This window comes from Hesperophylax consimilis, chromosome 9, assembly GCF_061612785.1.
Source record: "Hesperophylax consimilis isolate HC1 chromosome 9, BYU_Hcon_1.0, whole genome shotgun sequence".
Lineage (NCBI taxonomy): Eukaryota > Metazoa > Arthropoda > Insecta > Trichoptera > Limnephilidae > Hesperophylax > Hesperophylax consimilis.
Genome location: NC_142844.1, coordinates 20,572,694 through 20,591,379, shown reverse-complemented (window position 1 = coordinate 20,591,379; position 18,686 = coordinate 20,572,694). Strand labels below are relative to the sequence as shown.

General features: G+C 35.5%; 2 protein-coding genes across 4 annotated transcripts; one reads left to right on the top strand and one right to left on the bottom strand.

Moving 5' to 3' along the window:
- Positions 1–1,315: 1,315 nt before the first annotated feature.
- grp (serine/threonine-protein kinase grp) lies at positions 1,316–14,718 on the top strand. The gene is made up of 9 exons (XM_089635355.1): positions 1,316–1,419; positions 1,844–1,969; positions 2,705–2,928; positions 5,179–5,356; positions 7,241–7,383; positions 10,312–10,509; positions 11,902–12,083; positions 12,657–12,788; positions 14,024–14,718. The coding sequence occupies exons 2-9, from the start codon at positions 1,902–1,904 to the stop codon at positions 14,198–14,200; spliced, it is 1,302 nt and encodes a 433-aa protein (XP_089491481.1). The 5' UTR covers positions 1,316–1,419; positions 1,844–1,901; the 3' UTR covers positions 14,201–14,718.
- A 2,046-nt stretch (positions 14,719–16,764) lies between these two features.
- On the bottom strand, positions 16,765–18,364 carry LOC149421046 (gem-associated protein 6-like). 3 transcript variants are annotated; one of them, XM_089635352.1, is made up of 3 exons: positions 18,087–18,364; positions 17,685–17,961; positions 16,765–17,126 (listed from the first exon to the last, which is right to left on the bottom strand). In XM_089635352.1, exons 1-3 carry the CDS (start codon positions 18,230–18,232, stop codon positions 16,965–16,967), a joined length of 585 nt encoding a protein of 194 aa, XP_089491478.1. In that variant the 5' UTR covers positions 18,233–18,364; the 3' UTR covers positions 16,765–16,964. The 3 variants fall into 3 exon arrangements, with proteins under 3 accessions (XP_089491478.1, XP_089491480.1, XP_089491479.1); XM_089635354.1 differs by having other exon boundaries at positions 16,765–17,106; XM_089635353.1 differs by lacking the exon at positions 16,765–17,126 and having other exon boundaries at positions 17,500–17,961.
- Between the last annotated feature and the right edge of the window lie 322 nt (positions 18,365–18,686).

Sequence of the window (18,686 nt, the reverse complement as noted above, 5' to 3'; positions counted from 1 at the left end):
TCTCTTTACCTCCCTGAAGCTGTACATGGGTGGAAAAAGGTTTTCAACCGACGAGGAGGTAAAGGAGGAGGTGGAGAAGTGGACGAAGGGGTTGGCGGGAAACTTCTTCGAGGAAGGCATCAAAAATTGATACCCCGCTTCACAACCTGCATTGAGAGGAATGGCGACTATGTCTAAAAATAGCTTACATATGTACTACGGTAATCATGTAATTTTTTTGTTTCAACAAAGAGATTTGTAACCTACAAAAATTCAGTACACTTACTTTCTGGATACGCCTCGTATATTTATTTATGTTTTTCAAATTATTTATTTTTTATCTTGATTTTTTTTACAATACTTGTAATATAATTACCTTTTATATAAATTTCTTAAAAATATATTAATTTCTGCGCATTATTGGTCATGTACCCACAGTGATTCCAAGTTAACAGAAAAACATACACTTAAGCCCACCTCTGCTTATCATCTCTTTTTCACATACATTGAGCTTTTATAAGCCAAGTTGAAATATATTTAAAATAACAACACGTATACATTTCCTGAAGCCTTTTTGACTTCGGCAAAATGGGTAAACTGGATTTAAATGAAGAAATTTTTTGACTTGGAAGAATGTCACAAAATTTCTTCGTTGAAATCTCGTATGTAGTGCCTGTAAAATAACAAATAACCTTGTAAAGCAAGTTCGTTTTATTCACGGTTTAATACGGCCCTGTTCATAAACCAGAGCAACGCCGGATATACGACAGCTTGTATGTATTTCAAATTTATTCTGGCTACTTCCTTGGGCCTATCCTGTATTATCTATAAAAAATAAGCTTCCACCTCCCCTAGCTTAGAAGCTGGCAACGCCCCTGGACATGGTATATTTATAATTTAATTATTAAATAAAATAGCACTATTTTGCATATTTTGCATGCACCTTTTTTTGTCATATTGTTTCAAAAAATATGCGCATTGAATGATATCATAAGTAAAAGTTTAGCATGGATGAATATAAAAACCCTCAGGGCATTAAAATGCGGTTTTTCCTAAGGAGGACCCTTTTGAAATTATTCTTATTTTAAATACTTTGATTCCGATTATCCCTATTTACCCCGACAACAAGATTTAATCTTGTCAACAACAAGGCGTTTATGATAAGTTTAATGGTAAGATCGTTTTCGTTTTTCTTGGGTAATAAAAACCTTTCATGCTGATACAAACTGGAATAAAATACAAATGTTACATATCTTTGTTGTATTTTTCTGATTTTGGATATTTCACTTAAAAATATGTTGCACAAGTGTCGTAGTCTATGGTATTGATCGCAATTTGAGCACGGTGGCGCCATCAGCGCGGTGCGGCGCCATTGGGCGGATTAGCGGCAGCGCGCGGCAGCGGTAGCAGCGGAGCCTCGTTTTCTGCACTCAGTTCTCGGTATGATTAATCGTTTGCATTTTAGATACGCATTGAAATTATTATTCAGTAGACGCTTTTTGTAGTACCTGCTAGTATTTTCATGATCTCTTTTATTGTTAATTACGTTCTTTTGTGGTTGAAGTATGTACTTGTCGTACGACAGACGACCGTTCGATAAAGGTAACGCGCTTTGCATCAAGCCTCTGTTGCTTTTGTTCAATAACATCCACGTGTTTCTTGAAAAAATGTAACCGCCTTTAAATTCATACGAGAACATTAAATACTGTATTTTATGGTTCCCGTGTTCGTGTGTTAAATTGTTACTCGATTCCGATTAAGTAGACTTTTGTCCCGAAAAAATGGCGATTCCAAAAAAATCGGCGTCATTGAGATGCATGTTTGTCCTTGGCCCGCGATATTTACACCCACCACTTGGTTCCAGGATGTTGCGATGACCCTTTCTTGCTTCATGAGGTAGTGATCTTTGTGCGCCGGCAACAATGGCTGGCAGCGAGTTTGTGGAGGGCTGGCTTCTCGGCCAGACATTGGGAGAGGGAGCTTATGGAGAGTAAGCATTCCGCCGGTTTCACCATTGTTAACTGTCTAGTATTACTTTTTACCAATATTACATATCGTATTTTCATTCGTTTCTCTTATTACCAGGAGGGATTTGATTCAATGCATGAACAGTGAAACATTTCATTCAAATTTGATCTTTCAAAAACCAGGATTTATAATCATTGGTATTTTTTTGCACAATGTTACTATTGCAGCCTTAGCCTTGGCTGGTGCTAACCCTTGAAGGCGTTTGACTCTGCAATAAATTCTTATTATTCTAATCTTCTGGAAATTTTTATAATTTCTGAATGCATTTTTTGTTTTCATAAAGAAGAAAAACTCCATTGAGTAAAGGTTGAAATCAATATAAATTCATCACAAATATTACATATTTTTAATTTATCTTTGTTTTGCAAACATTTTAGTGTTTTCAAAATGTATGTACCATATCTTTTTCTTTGTTTATTTTTCCATGAATAAAACTTTTATCAATTAGCTTTAACTAATACAAAAATATGAAACAACTCAGTTATTATGGTTTTTGCTCACAATAAAATTCCAGAAATAGTAAATATTATTGAATATTTCAAAAATATGGGTGTGATATTATTGAATTAATTAAGATGTAAAAGACATTGTGCAATGGAAATCGTGACCGCTAGTGATTTTTTGTTCTAAATCTGATAAGTAGGGTGGAGCGACAATGGTAAAATTTTTCAAAATATTAAGGGAGTGTAATTTGCAGAGTAAAGTTGGTGGTGAACAGTACCACTGATGAAGCGGTGGCCATGAAGATAATAGATCTGAGGAAGCACAGCGGAGCGGCTCTGCTGGTCAGGAAGGAAACTGCAATTCAGAGGTCCCTCCGACACCCCAACCTGTTACAGTACTATGGGAAGAGGTCGCACGGCCATTATGAGTACATTTTCCTGGAGTATTGCTCCGGGGGAGAGCTGTTTGATAGAATAGGTGAGCCATTGTGGGTATCAACTCATGTACTTTATTTATATAAATATAAATATTTGACCGGTCAGTGGTTGAGTGGGCATAGCGCTTGGGTCTCACCCGAGCGTCGCGTGTTCGATTCCTCGGCTGGCTAAGTCCTCCATCACAACACAAGCAACATTTTCGGCTTTCTGTGGTGGTAGTAGGAGATTTTCAAACATTGTTGGGTTATTCGTAACCTGGGAATGTTTGTCTTTCTTTTAAAAAAAAAATTAAAAAAAAAAAAAAAAATGAATAAAGTGCATGAGTTGAATTTTTTTTACTATTATTTAATTTTATTTGGTTAAATCTTATTCAAACTCACATACAATCAAAAATAAAAGTGCAAGTTAAGCATGCCTGTATCAGTATGCTTGTAATCACATTGTTCATGTTCCCCTTAATCCTTCAGGCCTCTGGCATATTCTGTTGCAGTATTTCTGCTTTGCAATAAAATCCAAATAATAGAATGTTTCTGAACGTATCCGAAAACTAAAAACTGTTATGAAATAGACTTTCAAATTTTATTATTAGAAATAAACATGATTTTTGAAATAGTAAAATTTTGAGCAAACATTAAAAAAAATTAATAATGTCTCGCCTTATTTTTTTTGTAACTAAAATTACTGATAATGAAAAAAAACACCTTTTATTAGACAAATGTATTACAAACTTAGTGTCTTTTCATATAAAAATAATTTGTAAAAAAAATTTCATTAATTTTTTCAAATTGCAGTCGGAACCTTTGATTTCGTAGAAATGTTAATTTTTCTGTGGTTAGCTTCTAGATTGGAATATAAGGCATGGTGTTTACTCTTTCTAACACCGTTTAGATCATATTTCTCACCGTCACAGTAGACAATGATTTCTATGTGTCCATGTGAGTTCCCAAAAGCGAACAAATTAGCCTTAGGGTCTAATCTAACCCAACCTAACAGATATGATAAGCGAGATGCCCAAAATGGGAGCAGTAAAAAAAAAAACAACTTGGTTAGGTTAAGAGGGGCGTTCACAATACAGACATACAAAACTTTCAGTTTTATTGTTGATTGTATTTTGCATTTGCATAACTTATAATTGTACCTTTTTGAAAATACAGTTTAAGACAAGTCGTGTGTACACTTTCATTAGCTTCACAACACACGTGAGCTGTTGTCAACTAGCGAGTAAATTAATACTTGAACTTTAATGGAAAGGCCTGAATCTATTATTACAGACAATTGATTTCATACACTTTATTTTGCCCTTTTGACTGCTTAATTATTTATTTGCTGGTTGGAAACACTCGCTTGCACTGGGTGGAGTGTCTGGATGAAGCTAATGAAAAATAATAATAATACCTGGATGACTTTTATAGCGCCGTTTTTGTGCAAAAACACCTCAAGGGCGCTGTAGGTTTTATTTTATGTTTTGACAGAGTAACTCAAATGTAGGACCAACTTTATAGAAAGCTTTTAATCCTAGTGCAGGGATGCTCCGATTTGTACTGATGGTAACCTACCATTAAATTGAAACAAACTATCGACTCTGTAACTAAGAGAAGAAAAAAAACTTTAAATAAGTTTTTTTTACCGTAAAAAAAAAGTATATTTCCTATGGTAATTACTACAACTAGGTAACTACAAAACAAAACCTTTATTTCATCGCTCATGAATGCCACAACACGTATAATATCTGTTTGTAGCAAACAAGAGCGAGGAAATAAAGGCATTGTTTTGTGTGTAACTTGAAAAAGCTGATTTCGGGGTTACCCATTGTAGTAATTACCCCAGTCTACATAAACTGTAATGATAGTCTTTATATAAAAAGCCATACACAGTACTCAACATTTCAGGTTTCTTCTTACGTGACAATGAATCTCAATCTCTATACTCTGGGACTCTTTCCACTATAGACTCTAGAATCTCTCCCAGACTCCCTTACAAACAATGCCAGGTGTGCAAATTGGTAATTTTGCGTTGGAGTCGTTTATATGCCTTGCTGTATTTTACCAACAAAATAGGGTTTATGCAAAATATTGGAACTATTCTGAATTCTGACACCCATAATGTAAACGCAAAACTTTAAAATGGCTCAAACAAAAAGTTCTCAATTTGCACGTCCGACATTGTTAGTTGGGGAAGCTGAATTGACTGTTTGTACTTTGAACACTCCTGCTCCCTGTTTGAGTTCTATAAAAGAGTGAAAATGAAAGTGGACAGTTAGGATAATGGTTGTTTGTCTTGTTTTGAGCAGAGCCTGATGTTGGTATGCCAGTGGGTGATGCAAGACGCTATTTCCTGCAGATATTGTCAGGGGTGGAGTACCTGCATTCGCGGGGGGTGACTCATCGAGATTTGAAGCCGGAAAATGTGCTGTTAGACGAACATGATAATATTAAAATATCTGACTTTGGAATGGCGACAATGTTTAGGTACTTATTTTTTTATGACTTCTGCGATACAAGAATACTTTAATGCCCAATTTGATTGGTCCCGCTATACTGCACGAAGTTTCTAATGAAATGATTCTGAGCATGTGAAGAAATTTCGATACTTACAAATTCTGGAATGTTGTGTAAAAAGTTTTTAAAGAAATGTTAGCTATTTACGTATAATCTGGAATCTTTTTGAAAAGTTTAGATTAGGTTCAATGTTGTGGTTACTAAACATTGTTATTTTACAGATACTCTTGTTTTTGTTCAAACCTCCTTATAATTATCTGCCTCGTTCCAAAAATAAACTGAAATTATTTTCAACCATACCCAGAAGCGGCTCTAGGGGTCCAGAAGTGGAAGATCAATCGAAAAAAAACATGAATATTGCTAATGCGTAGTGAATATTATAAAAATGCCAATGTATGTAATTAATTTGCCCGTAGCCACTTATTCTGAAGCCGGTAGTACAATTTATCTAATTATTAATTTGGTTTTTTTTTTTTTTTTTTTCCGGTAAAAATCATAAAATAAATCTTTTCCTACTAAAAGTTTTTTAATCACTAACTCCAAACCCAATACATTGTTTGTCAGTTGACTCAAAAAGTAAACAATGAAACCAAAAGTACCTATACGCTCATTTTATTGCACCCGCAAATGCACTGATAAAAATTATAACTTTTGTTTTGAACTTCTTTATTTTTCTCTCTTGTAATATAAACTAATTGTCACTTTAATATGTTTATGAATACGTTTGTCATGATTTAATGAATTGATTGCGATTTCTTTCTATACGATATCCACACAATCTGACGTTTTAAATTATTCCATGCAAATTACGTCAACAATGACGAACATAATTTCGCAAACTAATATTCAAGTTTAAGATGGCTATCATTTATCACACAAAAAAACTTTCGACTGACATTTATTCACATCTAAAACCTTAATAATCTTAGGTCGTAGATATCTCTATCTCACCGTGGTCATGTCCGAAAATCCCCTTAAAATAAATTTCATATGATACTAAGCGTACGTCAGACATAATAGTGTTTACCTCCTTCGTCTTTATATGGAAGAAGAGAAAGAAAGGAGATAGCTTGGTGACAAAACTTGAAGTGACCCACGTTAGGTACATTCAGTAGTTTCTCATTCGGACGCTAGATGGCACTGGAACCTGCTATTACCGTACGAAAATGCACGAATATTAAAACTAAATTAACAATCGGGTAGTTTGTTAAATAATTTTTTATATATTAATACTATTGCAGCACATTTTGGGAGGTCACTGACCAAGAGACTCCCGTAGAAGAGCCACCACTGACCGTATCTAATTCTTTATAAATTATACTGAATAATACATAAATATTATAGAATTATCTTAGTTTTCTTTATTGAATAGATTCTTGCCATTAATGTTGTGCTGAATACAAGAATTTGTTGAATGAGATCAGAAATCATTTCCTAATTGTCAAACTGCTTTGTTTCTGAAGAGTATACTGGTCTTCCTAAATTGGGCTTTCTCTATACCAATTATAGGGAGTGTCAACGCTTACGTTTGAGTTTTCTTTCTTCCTTACTCTTACAATATTATAAAGTTGGTCCATCATTAAGCTTGTTACACACGAGGTTTATAATATGTGGGCGTGGCCTATCTCTCGCTATCACTCCTATTCGGTCATCACAGATAGATTATATTACCCATCTGACGACCACCACTTGCATATTAATATTATATTCCTTGCGTGTGTAACAAGCTTTAGGCATACGTGTTATCACAAAAACACCTTATGTTTACCATAATTCAAATTATTTGTTGTATTATCAATTTAATTTAAATATATGTTTCTACAATTTAACAATAATTCTGGTTTTGGTGTTTAGACTGAAGGGAGTAGAACGCCTACTGGAAAGAAGATGTGGGACTCTGCCCTATGTTGCCCCTGAAGTCCTAGCAGCCCCATACAATGCCGCCCCTGCTGATCTCTGGTCGTGTGGGATTATCCTTGTTGCGATGCTGGTTGGAGGTATTTAAATTTCATTATTTAACCATTTCTGTTTTTTTTTCATCATAAGTGTAAAAATATTTTTTTTTGCTATAAAATTATGTTAAAAAAAATTATGCTAGTTTTATCCACTTCTTAGACATCTATTTGTAAATCAAAAATCGTAGCTCTGTGGCATGTTGTGACTTATCTACCAATTTTACAAAAAAAAACAGTTTTCAGTTGGTATTTTAAAGCTAAAGAAATATTGTACTGCAAACAAATTGGACATTGCTTATCTAAAAGTATATAAAAAATTATATCCCTTTTTTTCATTGTGAGAACTTAAGACAAAGAATTTAAATTGAAAATCATTTTGAGTTGCAAAATGAAAAATATTTATTTTGATAAATTGTGCGAATCTACAGTAAAGTTGTGTGTAGCATTATGAATAGACGCTAATGATTATTGTTAATTTACCTGATTGTTGAATTATAATTGTCCTAATTACTTACAAAATAGCATGCTTGATGTGTAAAAATTTATGCATGTTTTAATTTCTGCATCATTCATGTAAATTATTTTCAATGTGATGTCATTTTTGTTTTGCTGATGATAACTATTATTTACAATGTTTTTACTGTAAATCTTTTTTGCACAAAGAAGCTAGCTTGCTTAAATAGTTCCTGAAACTTGCTAAGATATATCCCAAGGGGGGGAATTGAACCCCACACTCCAGTCTAATAGCTCCTGAAACTTGCTAAGATATATCCTGAGGGGGGGAATTGAACCCCGCACTCCAGTCTAATAGCTCCTGAAACTTGCTAAGATATATCCTGAGGGGGGGAATTGAACCCCGCACTCCAGTCTAATAGCTCCTGAAACTTGCTAAGATATATCCTGAGGGGGGGAATTGAACCCCGCACTCCAGTCTAATAGCTCCTGAAACTTGCTAAGATATATCCTGAGGGGGGGAATTGAACCCCGCACTCCAGTCTAATAGCTCCTGAAACTTGCTAAGATATATCCTGAGGGGGGGAATTAAACCTCGCACTCCAGTCTAATAGCTCCTGAAACTTGCTAAGATATATCCTGAGGGGGGGAATTGAACCCCGCACTTCAGACTAATAGCTCCTGAAACTTGCTTAGATATATCCCGAAGGGGGGAATTGAACCCCGCACTTCAGACTAATAGCTCCTGAAACTTGCTTAGATATATCTCGAAGGGGGGAATTGAACCCCGCACTCCAGTCTGATTGCGGTGTGCACAAATTCTGCCAAAATTATGTGGTGTCATTTGGTTGAGCTAGGAAATATGGTTTTTTACGTTCACATTTTGAAAAATGGTCGATCTAGTAAAATATTTAGTACAAAAACTGCGTGCTTTAAACGGTGAATGCTGAAAAACGATACATAGAGGAACGATGCAATCTATTTTTGTGGGTTTTGTATGTAATTAATTTGGGACTAAAAGAAATGTGGGAAAACGATTATTCAGGGAAATATCGATCGGGAATTCACTGTATACAATCTGCGTTCAAAACTTTTGAAACATACAATGCAACACACCACATTTTACTCCGATCATGTACCGGTGATCATGATCATGTGCGTGCCGGTTACCGGTGACTTTTTTTTACCCAGATTAGCGTAACGGTTCAATTAGCAGGCTGCATTATTGCATATTCATAAAATATCCAATTTCATTAAGTAAAACACCCTCTTTGGATATATATTTTTTGGCAGAATAATTTGAGACGGGCAACCGGCTTGATGGGGCAATTTTAACCGTATGACCACAAGTTTGAACTTTACCGAACTGAAAGACATAACCTAATTTTGAACCTCACATATTCCTTTCAAAAACCTTATAGGAGAGTTTCCTTTGTATTGATTGCACAATTTGTTGTTGTACGTAATGTAGCTTGTGCTAGAACAATGTGCAGTCAAAGAAGCAGAGGAGTGGGAGCTACCAAGTGATCTTGCGTGATGCTGCACGGACTCACAAAGCAGGTTGGTTGTGTCTTTGGTATCCTAGCTGTAGGATATCTAACAGGTCCTAAAGTTATGGTACCGAAGTCACAAACTGCCTCGTTAAGCACACCTTTTATTTTCCTTTTGTTTTGCACTTTTGTGTTTTGAGTGGTGAGTATTATTTTTTTGTTTTTTGTAGTATGTTTTTTTTGCATTTTAAATGTGATTCTTATATAATATTTAAATGCTATATCTTCGATTTTCACTTAGCTTTATTCTTTTCTCAATCGTTGTTTGTAAATAATTACCATTAAAAATGACAGTTTTATAATCTCAGTTTGGCAGACACAACAAGTCAAAATTTTTGAAAAACTGCTCTTTGCTTCGTTTCTTTGTCTGTAGAAAACTTTGAATTATAAGGATTTGAGTCCAGTAGTGAGTTGATAAAGGACACACAACCTGTTGTTATCCTCGATATGAGCTTAGTTCCAGTGAGGTTAATAATTGGATTGGAAAATCTATATAAATAAAAAATGTTGTTCGCTTGTTATTTAATCCCGGAAAGATCTTCACCGATTGGTTTGAAATGTTGACACAACATTGCAATCGAATATGCATGTGTTTTTATATACCTATATTATATAAACATCACTGTGTGATAGGTAAAAACATATTTTTTTTTAACAGTGCCATCTCTTGGACGTGAAAGCAACACGCGCTATTTTTCTCTATCTGCACAAAACCACAGCAATGCATGGCAGGGTACAGCTAGTATGTAATAAATTTTAAATATGAAGAAACAACAAATAAATCACAAAAATTTAATTTTAGTTGATTCAAGTGCCATGTTAAATTTATAAAATTAAAAATATATATTTATATTAGCTTTGAAAAAGCATTGTTCTACCAAAATATCATTGGTCATTATTTTTTAGCCAGTCTAAGCTTTTGATACAGCCAAAAACTATCTTTACTCGAGCTTGATTATAATTGCAGAGCTCCCTTGGGACCAGCCGTCGGCCCTGTGCGCCGAGTATGTGTCCTGGTGCGAGGGATCCGTAGCGGGGGCTGGGCCCTGGCGCTCCATGGGTCCCGTGCTGCTCAGTCTGCTGCGGCGTCTTCTGCACCCGCAGCCCCTCAAGCGCCCCACACTGCAGGCCGTCCGGGAGCACCCCTGGCTGAGTGATCAGAACGGTAAGTCTGCTGAATATACTTCAAGATTTGCCAGATTTTGAAATATGTATGTTATGTACAATAACTGCACCAACTTTTTAATTGACTGATATTTAATAGAAAACTGATTTTTACTAATACTAGTCAGCATTGCGAATAAATATTTCTCATCATTCTGTTTACTAGTGTAACCCAATATCATTTGTATTAATTATTTATTTATTATGCTGAATTTAATGATATGTGCAACTAATGGATACGGCAGAAATATTACTTTCAAAACTATTTTATTTGTTGCAATCTGATATCACTGTCTTAGGTTGAATTGTTTCAAACTCCCGCCACATTTTATGAACATCAACAGCTGAAACGTGTCGAGAATTGAGGGCACCGTTTAAATGCCAAAAATTGTTCATTTAATGATCTTCAAATACGATGAAAGTTTGAAACATGTCATGCCTAATCAGTTTATTTGTACATAATTTAGACGTTTGTGAATTTATGCAGAGGTTGTTGCAGTCGTCGGCAGTTTTCTCTGCATCAGGTACTAGGTGACTCTGAGCGACACAGTTTTCAGAGTCACCCTGTGTCTGGTGTAGCGGCGACCATCGTCCACCACCCGGTGGTTGTCCCCACCCACGGCGCCCCCCCCCCCCCCCCCTGCACTCTGTCTGTGACTGTGCTTTGGCGATTTAGCTATGTGACTGATTTACATAGATCATAAAGCTAGATTACCAAAGCACAGCTGCTGACGCCTATCTACAAGTTGCCGAGGGAGTAAGTTATGCTTTATTAAATCATCTAAGGGGCATTTTAATTTTTCATCAAGAATAGAGTAGCTAATGTCGGGTCATTTGATCTTTTAGCCTCGGTTTGTCCAAAACTTCATCTTTGATCTTTTAGCCTCGGTTTGTCCAAAATTCCATCTTTGATCTTTTAGCCTCGTTTTGTCCAAAACTTCAATGTTAGAATGGTGGTTAAAATAAGGTATATACAAGTTTTGGATAAACCATATCTAAAATATGAGACAACCCAACCTAATAGCAGTCACTTATATTATATCTCTCAAAAGGTTAACAAACTTATCTCTGCAGCAACTGAGGTTTTCCGTTATGTTGATATTATGGCCACCAGTGCAAGAAATTTTAGTTTGTTCTGTTTTTGACTAACTTGTTCTTTGTTATTTCATTTTTTGGCTGCTTAGATAATTTTGTAAATCTCCACCTCAATCGATTTTTGGCAGTAGTTTTATTGCGATTATGGTTGTGGCATTGAGATCTCTCTTGTGACTTGTGATCTATCTTTCGTCACATTTGCCATTTATGAAAAATAGGCAGAGTTTACAATGGATCCTTTAGCAAAATGCCTATAAAAAGGAATGAGTTCTTATTGGGAATGTTTGTTTCTTTCCAGTGGTCACAGTGAGTGGGTCCCGCAATGTGGAGGTGTGCCTTTCGCAGCCCCTGCCGCTGCCCACAGGGCCCTGCGCCTCCTCACTGGTGGAGCGGGCCCCCGAGCTGCTGTGCTTCTCCCAACCTGCAGTCAGCGATGACCTGCTCCTGGCCTCGCAGATCAATGCTACGCAGTGCTCTCAGGTTTGTCACACCTTACTCCATCTTTTAAATTTTTTTATTTGTGCTATTTATTATCTTCTTTTTATAACAATGTCCTCACTGGAATCTCCTGTGCAGCAATATTTGTTCAATCTTTGTATAAATCTATGCAATCAATTCTGTGACCTAATGCTGATGCTGAATTTCGAGAATGCACCAAAGTCGAGATTGCAAAAAGAGTTGGCTCGTTTTAATGACATTATGGATTTCAACATTGGTGCTGTCTTTTATATCTTTCAATTGGGCTAAATTAAGAGCTCAGTTCTTTTAGGAATGTAAGTTCATATTTGTGATCTTAATTCAATACTGGGTTATTTGTATTTTTTTCAATGCAACAAAATTAAGTAGATATGCTTTTCTTACACTGACTTATCACAAAACTATATCCCACGCTCAATGTAGTCCGCCAGTGACAGTGTCATAGCATAATCAAGGTTACACATATGTGACAAATGCCGTTCATAGTGCAAATGGATTTTTTCACGAGCCGCACATAACCTAGCGCATTGTCAAGTGATTAAAGGAACATTGTTTCATTTTTGTTTTCTTTTTCAGGGTATGATGCAGAGGTTTGTGCGACGTATGACCAGATTCTCTGTCAGCTGCGAGTGCGGAGAGGCAACTGAAAGACTTAAGAATATCTTGCAGACCATGCAGTGCCAGTGGAAAGCACAACAAGAAAAAGAGGTAATATTTTAATTATTAGAAATAATATCGACAACTCACAGTGAAAATATGAAACAGACGAAGACACAGAAAATATAAAAGTACGGTCGCGACTAAGACTTGAACTCAGAACCTCTAGTCTTGCCGGGCAAGTGTCTACTAATTGAGCTATCACCAATACTTTCCATAATACTTCCCTTTTGAGTATTTTAATTTTATTTAAATTTTTTAATTTATGGGTTCTGTTGGATAAGGCCAAAATATCAGTTACAACTAATAAAGGGTGTCCGGGGTAAAATGCACTATCTTGGGGAGGTGATTATGATAGATATGACTTTTTGGTAATTCTAACATTTTAAGGTAGTTTTCCAGTTAAAATGTTGAAATACTTTATGCTTTAATGGAAAATATTTTTGTATAGAAAAAAAATGGAATTTCTAAAAAAGTTTGTTACTTTCTACCTACATGAAGGTAGAAAGTAACAAACTTTTTTAGAAATTCCATTTTTTTTCTATACAAAAATATTTTCCATTAAAGCATAAAGTATTTCAACATTTTAACTGGAAAACTACCTTAAAATGTTAGAATTACCAAAAAGTCATTTACGTTTTTTTTAATTACTTGAAAACGTGTAGAATCTGTTCCTGAAATTAGTGCACTTTCCAAACACCTTTTATAATGCATGGCCTCGCCCCCAAATAATATTTTTATTTTTTTTATTAACGCCCTATCGGGTTTTTACAGAGTAAATTGACAGTTTATGTATGTAAATGTAATTGACATGCACTTTTCCATGCATTCATAAAATGCAGTGGCGTGCAGTCCATAAAGCTGTGCCTCCCACCCTAAGAAAAATGAAGCATAAAAAATATTTTAAAATTTGACTATTTCTGATCAAAATATTTTTTTTCATGAATTTGGTAAGGATCTTGTACGCTAATTGGCTACAACAATCAGCATAAGTTTATAATAAAATGGCCATTTAAAATTCAATGCACAACTTGTACCCAAACTACACACAATGCCTACCTTTGATCATAGAACAATGGATACCACTGCTATTATGGGACTTGATGAGAATATTATCAACAAACAAACCCATATTCACCTTCTGTTAAGTTATACGAATCACCACCCGCTAACTGTACTAAAATCTTATTGAATTTATACCTGTGTTAGTCAATTTATTATTTTTTAATTAGCAATAAATCAGTTGTTTAGTTTGTACTAATTACATATATTTGTATTATTTCCAGGTTACAATTACAACAATAGACAACAGGAAGATGCAGTTGGTGTTTAAAGCGAACTTCATAGACATGAACCACAAACTGCTGGTAGATTTCCGCCTCTCCAAAGGCTGTGGATTAGAGTTCAAGAGAAGATTCGTTCTGATCAAAAACGCCTTCAAAGATCTTATTATCAAAAGTTGACTTTTGACTTCTATATCGTGAGGTAACTGTGAAATCAGCTTATTCGAGTTGCACACAAAACCATATCTTTATTCCCTCGCCCTTGCGAGTACGCTACAAAACATTTATTTTATGTTTGTAGCGTAAACGACCAAGGAAAAAAAGGTGTAGATTTGTGCGTAACTCAAAGCGGATTTCGGAGTTGTAGTAATTACCCCGCCATATTATTAACTTTGTAATTTTTATGTGATTGATTGTTTGCTGAAGCAGATTATTGTACCAGTTATTTCTAAATTTAAATTAAGTAATATTTTAAATTGAAGTCGAGATGTGAAATCTGATATTATAATAAGGATCTGTTTTATTTTTAACATTTTATATATTTTTATGTTTTTAAGTGCCTCTTTATCCACCAAAAGCAATGGGCTGTTTTTTCTTTTCTTTTTACATTGTATAAAGTATGGATGATAAGGAACAAAGGTTCTTAAATTCTCCATTGTTGTTTTAAAAATAGGAATAACATTATTTTGTTTGTACTATGTATCATTATATTTATACCATGTTACTTTTATAAAATAAACAGTATTTTCATATTTATAGTGTTCCCTTTTTTATTTTCAAACTTTATAATGATTTTTATCTCTGAGAAAAATTAAAAGATATGCAGATTGACACAGTGATTTACATTGCCACTAGGTCGGATTTAGTAAATTATTTCTGTTCTTAATGCCTGAGATAAATGAGGATAGTATTTCGAGTTTAGTCTCTAATCACATGCAATCAGAACTAGCTTTGTTTTTAACCTGGTAACCGAGGGGGCCAGTAGACTAGCATCAGAAGCCAGGTTAGTTTTATAGGATGGGATTCTATTATTCGAGCTAGTAGCGCCCATCACTACCGAAGTTACTATGTAGTTGTGTGTCCGGCGAAGCTAGTGTAGTGTAGTTTTACCTAAGGACATGTTACTTTAGCCACTGCAATGATAATGGCTTAAAATTTCCTAGCATTGTGTAAACCGCTCTAGCTTCTGTCAAGCCGGAAGAGTAAGCCAGGATAGGACGACGGCATATTAGATTGCTGTCCTGGCTTGAAATACTAGCCTCGGGCATTTCTAACTGAATCAAACCTCAACCTTGAAAATCTCAAGCATTCTACACCCTTTCAAGCAGAGGAAGATGCTGCACTTTATGGCTTTGTATTATATGTAACTGGATGAAAATTAAAAATAAAAAAAATGTGCAGCAAAGTCCTATTTTAGCTCGACTGCTTTGCATTTTAATGGTTTAAGATTCTTTTTCCAACTCAAATCTTGTTGTACCTACCTGCCTGAAGAAAGTTTGAAAAAGGATTGTCATTGAGATAGTGACCTTTCTTACATTGATATAAATACAAAAACGCCATAAAATCAAACAAAAAATATAGCACATTCCTGTTTCTAGATGCAAAGCAAACAATAGCCATTCAAAGAATGAGTACGGGTGAAGCAGCAATATTATTATAAACGCTGCCCGTTTTTGCATGCGTGCATCTCGACACATGCTAAAGCTTGAGGTACCCACAGACGGACGAGCATGACGTCGTAGATGAGTGACAAGCATTTTTTTATGCATGTCTGCCGGATAAATTGCATGACGTCATTTGCGTACTGCTCGCTGCGGACATGCTTGTCAGTCAATGAGCCGCTTTAAGCCCCTTTTAAAAAAGCGCAAGCAGAGTCGTAGAATATGACATACTGTCACTAGGTTGTCTTTCATACACTGTTTGTGTTTGTGAGTTCGCTGTCTCACTTTATTTTATTCGACATTTACCATTTTCGGGTAGCAAAAAACAATGTGAATAATTATACTTATTGAAATAATAAGTGATTTTTAATTACTTGTGAATGAGTTACAACTTTACGAGAGCGGACGTGTTTTAACCGCTCCGGTTTGTTTAATCCTTTCAGAAGGTTTCCCTTGTTAAGAGATCGCTGAAAAATGTTCAGCATCCGTGTTTTATATAGTGCTTACCTTCTTATTTCACGAAATGCGCGTAACTTCTACCGTTTAGCCGGAATTTGCAATTATTATAGCATTTTAAACCGATTAAATTTTGAAAGTGAAGCTAGAACAGAGATTCTCAATGCAGTCGAAGATTTTATACCTGACTCAAGTGTCAAGTGGTGTCGGAATTTACGGGACCTTTTCAACCGAGGATGTCTGCCTGGAGGACAGATAAGCCATATTTTGTTTAAAGTTTTTGTTTTTGTTTTTATTTTCTGTTTTTGTTTATGTATTTTGTTACAGATGACACACATAAACTTCACTTTGACTTTGGTTCAAGATTTTGCTTATGATAGCCTGCGATAAGCGAGCCCTAAGGGTCTGAGACAGAGGTGTGAAATCGTCGGATCACGACAATAGAAAGAATTTTTTTTTTTTTTTTGCTGGATTTTATTTAGGTATTGGAGCCAGGAAGGAGTCTGAAAGGGTCGAGAGGATGCACTAGGTAGCATGAAAGGCTGGGAGGTGACTGGAGAGACAAGGTAGACTAGGATGAGGTGATTTTGCACAGCGGTGCTGCCAAGGTCTGTTATCTATGTGAGGATGTTGTGTCGGCGCTCTTTATTGGCAGCAGACACATGTCAGCGCTATATTAGCGGCGGACACATGCCTGAACGGATGACGAGCCTCGTGCTGGCACAGTTGGTGGACGAGGTAGTCTCTCTCCCTGCAGCAGCTGGTACAGTTCCTTCGCTACCTAGGACTCTTGCAGCAGAGTCTCCATCTTCTGTCTTCGTCGAGCGTCACAGCGGTGCTGCCAAGGTTTGTTGTCTATGTGAGGATGTTGTGTCAGCGATCTTTATTGGCAGCAGACACATGTCAGCGCTATATTGGCGGCAGACACATGCCTGAACGGATGACGAACCTCGTGCTGGCACAGTTGGTCTAAATAACAAATGTAGATCCTAGAAAATAAATTGTACAGCGCCCTTGAGGTGATTTTTCACAAAAACGGCGCTCTACAAATTATCCAATTATTATTATTGTTAGTTAGTTAGTTGTGAATGGAAGCGAACAGATTTAAGCACCTCTCAAAAACGGTGACCGGATAACTCATCAAAATGACAATTCAACACACCTATAAAAAGTGCTATAAAGTTATGAAAAGTGATAACAAAAAAAACTAGGTTAAATAGTTACATGTGTAACCTATTTAACCTAGTTTTTGTTTCATTGATTACTACTCAGAATTGTCATTTTGAAGAGTTATCATAGAACCCTCAAAAACATATTACATATATATTACATTCAACAGCTGGGCTGCTGAAGATGGTGTGAGTATGGTATTGCAAATTCTGAAGCTTTTACGTGCATAGGAAAAAACAAAATAAAATCTTTCAGGTTTTTATAGAAAAAAAATTGGTTTGACACAAAAAATAAATATTTTAGCATGGTTCATCTTCTTTAGGCATATTGCTAAGCAAGTGTTGTATTCTGCCGAGAATAATAGAATTGTTACTGACGCAGTCTTCTGCCCCATAAGGAGGTGTGATGCTTAGTTGTCCACTGTGAACTTGAAGTATGCCATCCATGTCGACTACGGGTAGGAGATTCTTGGTGAGCCAGTTTTGTATGGCCTGTTTCTTTTCATTTATGTCTTCCAAACTATCCTGAGTTAGCTCCGGTACAATTCTCTTCTTCCATCCTTCGGGGGGCTGCTTGATTTGTATGGCGCTTATAGCATGTCCCATCAGTATGACTGTTTCATATTTATTATTTAAATATTTTGTTAAAATTACACTGGAATGAAAAGGCGCGATTAGATTTAAATACTATAATGCTTTAAACACAAGAACTAACATAAATCATGTATCAAGTAAAACATCTTTTCATTCTCGACATCCTAATTTTAATTTATAATGTACCTTTCTGAAACGGGATCGATAGCTTCGATATAACCATTAATCGAAGATTTGAATTTCGTGTCTATCGATACGAATTTATCAACATAGGATAACAGATTGAGAGGACTCTGTTTAGAAGCATGATAATCCATAGCTTCTTCTTTCATTGTGAATTATGAGAAATTGTGTAATTACAATAGAGAATTAATTTGAGGTGAATCTTATTTTGATTGTATTTTGCATGTATTTTGACACATCAAAATATGTTGTCAAAACCGAAACCGGTAAAATCTCTGGGACTCGGAGGTGTAGGTTCATTTATGGACTCGGATGTCCATGGAAAATAAGGCATAGAAGATTAATGTTAGACTGTACTAGTGATGATAATATAAATATAATCAGCAGATTTCGTTTTTTTTTTTTAATTTCGAAAATATTTATTTGAAGTCGAAATGCATTAAAATTTTATAAAAATTATAGGAAATAAATGGTTTATTTCAAGTTACTGGTGCGATTGAATGCCTTAATAGGAAATAGGAATGGATAAGCGTATTCGAGATTATAATATTTTCAAATGATGTTGTTTCTCCAAGTATATAAGTAATCGATTATAATTTGCTC

Coding starts and splice junctions, on each gene's coding strand:
- grp (XM_089635355.1), top strand. CDS start 1,902: ATGGCTGGCAGCGAGTTTGTGGAGGGCTGGCTTCTCGGCCAGACATTG. Junction 1,970..2,704: donor GGAGAGGGAGCTTATGGAGA/GTAAGCATTCCG, acceptor TGTAATTTGCAG/AGTAAAGTTGGTGGTGAACA. Junction 2,929..5,178: donor AGAGCTGTTTGATAGAATAG/GTGAGCCATTGT, acceptor TGTTTTGAGCAG/AGCCTGATGTTGGTATGCCA.
- LOC149421046 (XM_089635352.1), bottom strand. CDS start 18,232: ATGAAAGAAGAAGCTATGGATTATCATGCTTCTAAACAGAGTCCTCTC. Junction 17,962..18,086: donor ATCGATCCCGTTTCAGAAAG/GTACATTATAAA, acceptor TTTTCATTCCAG/TGTAATTTTAACAAAATATT. Junction 17,127..17,684: donor CTTATGGGGCAGAAGACTGC/GTCAGTAACAAT, acceptor TTTATTTTCTAG/GATCTACATTTGTTATTTAG.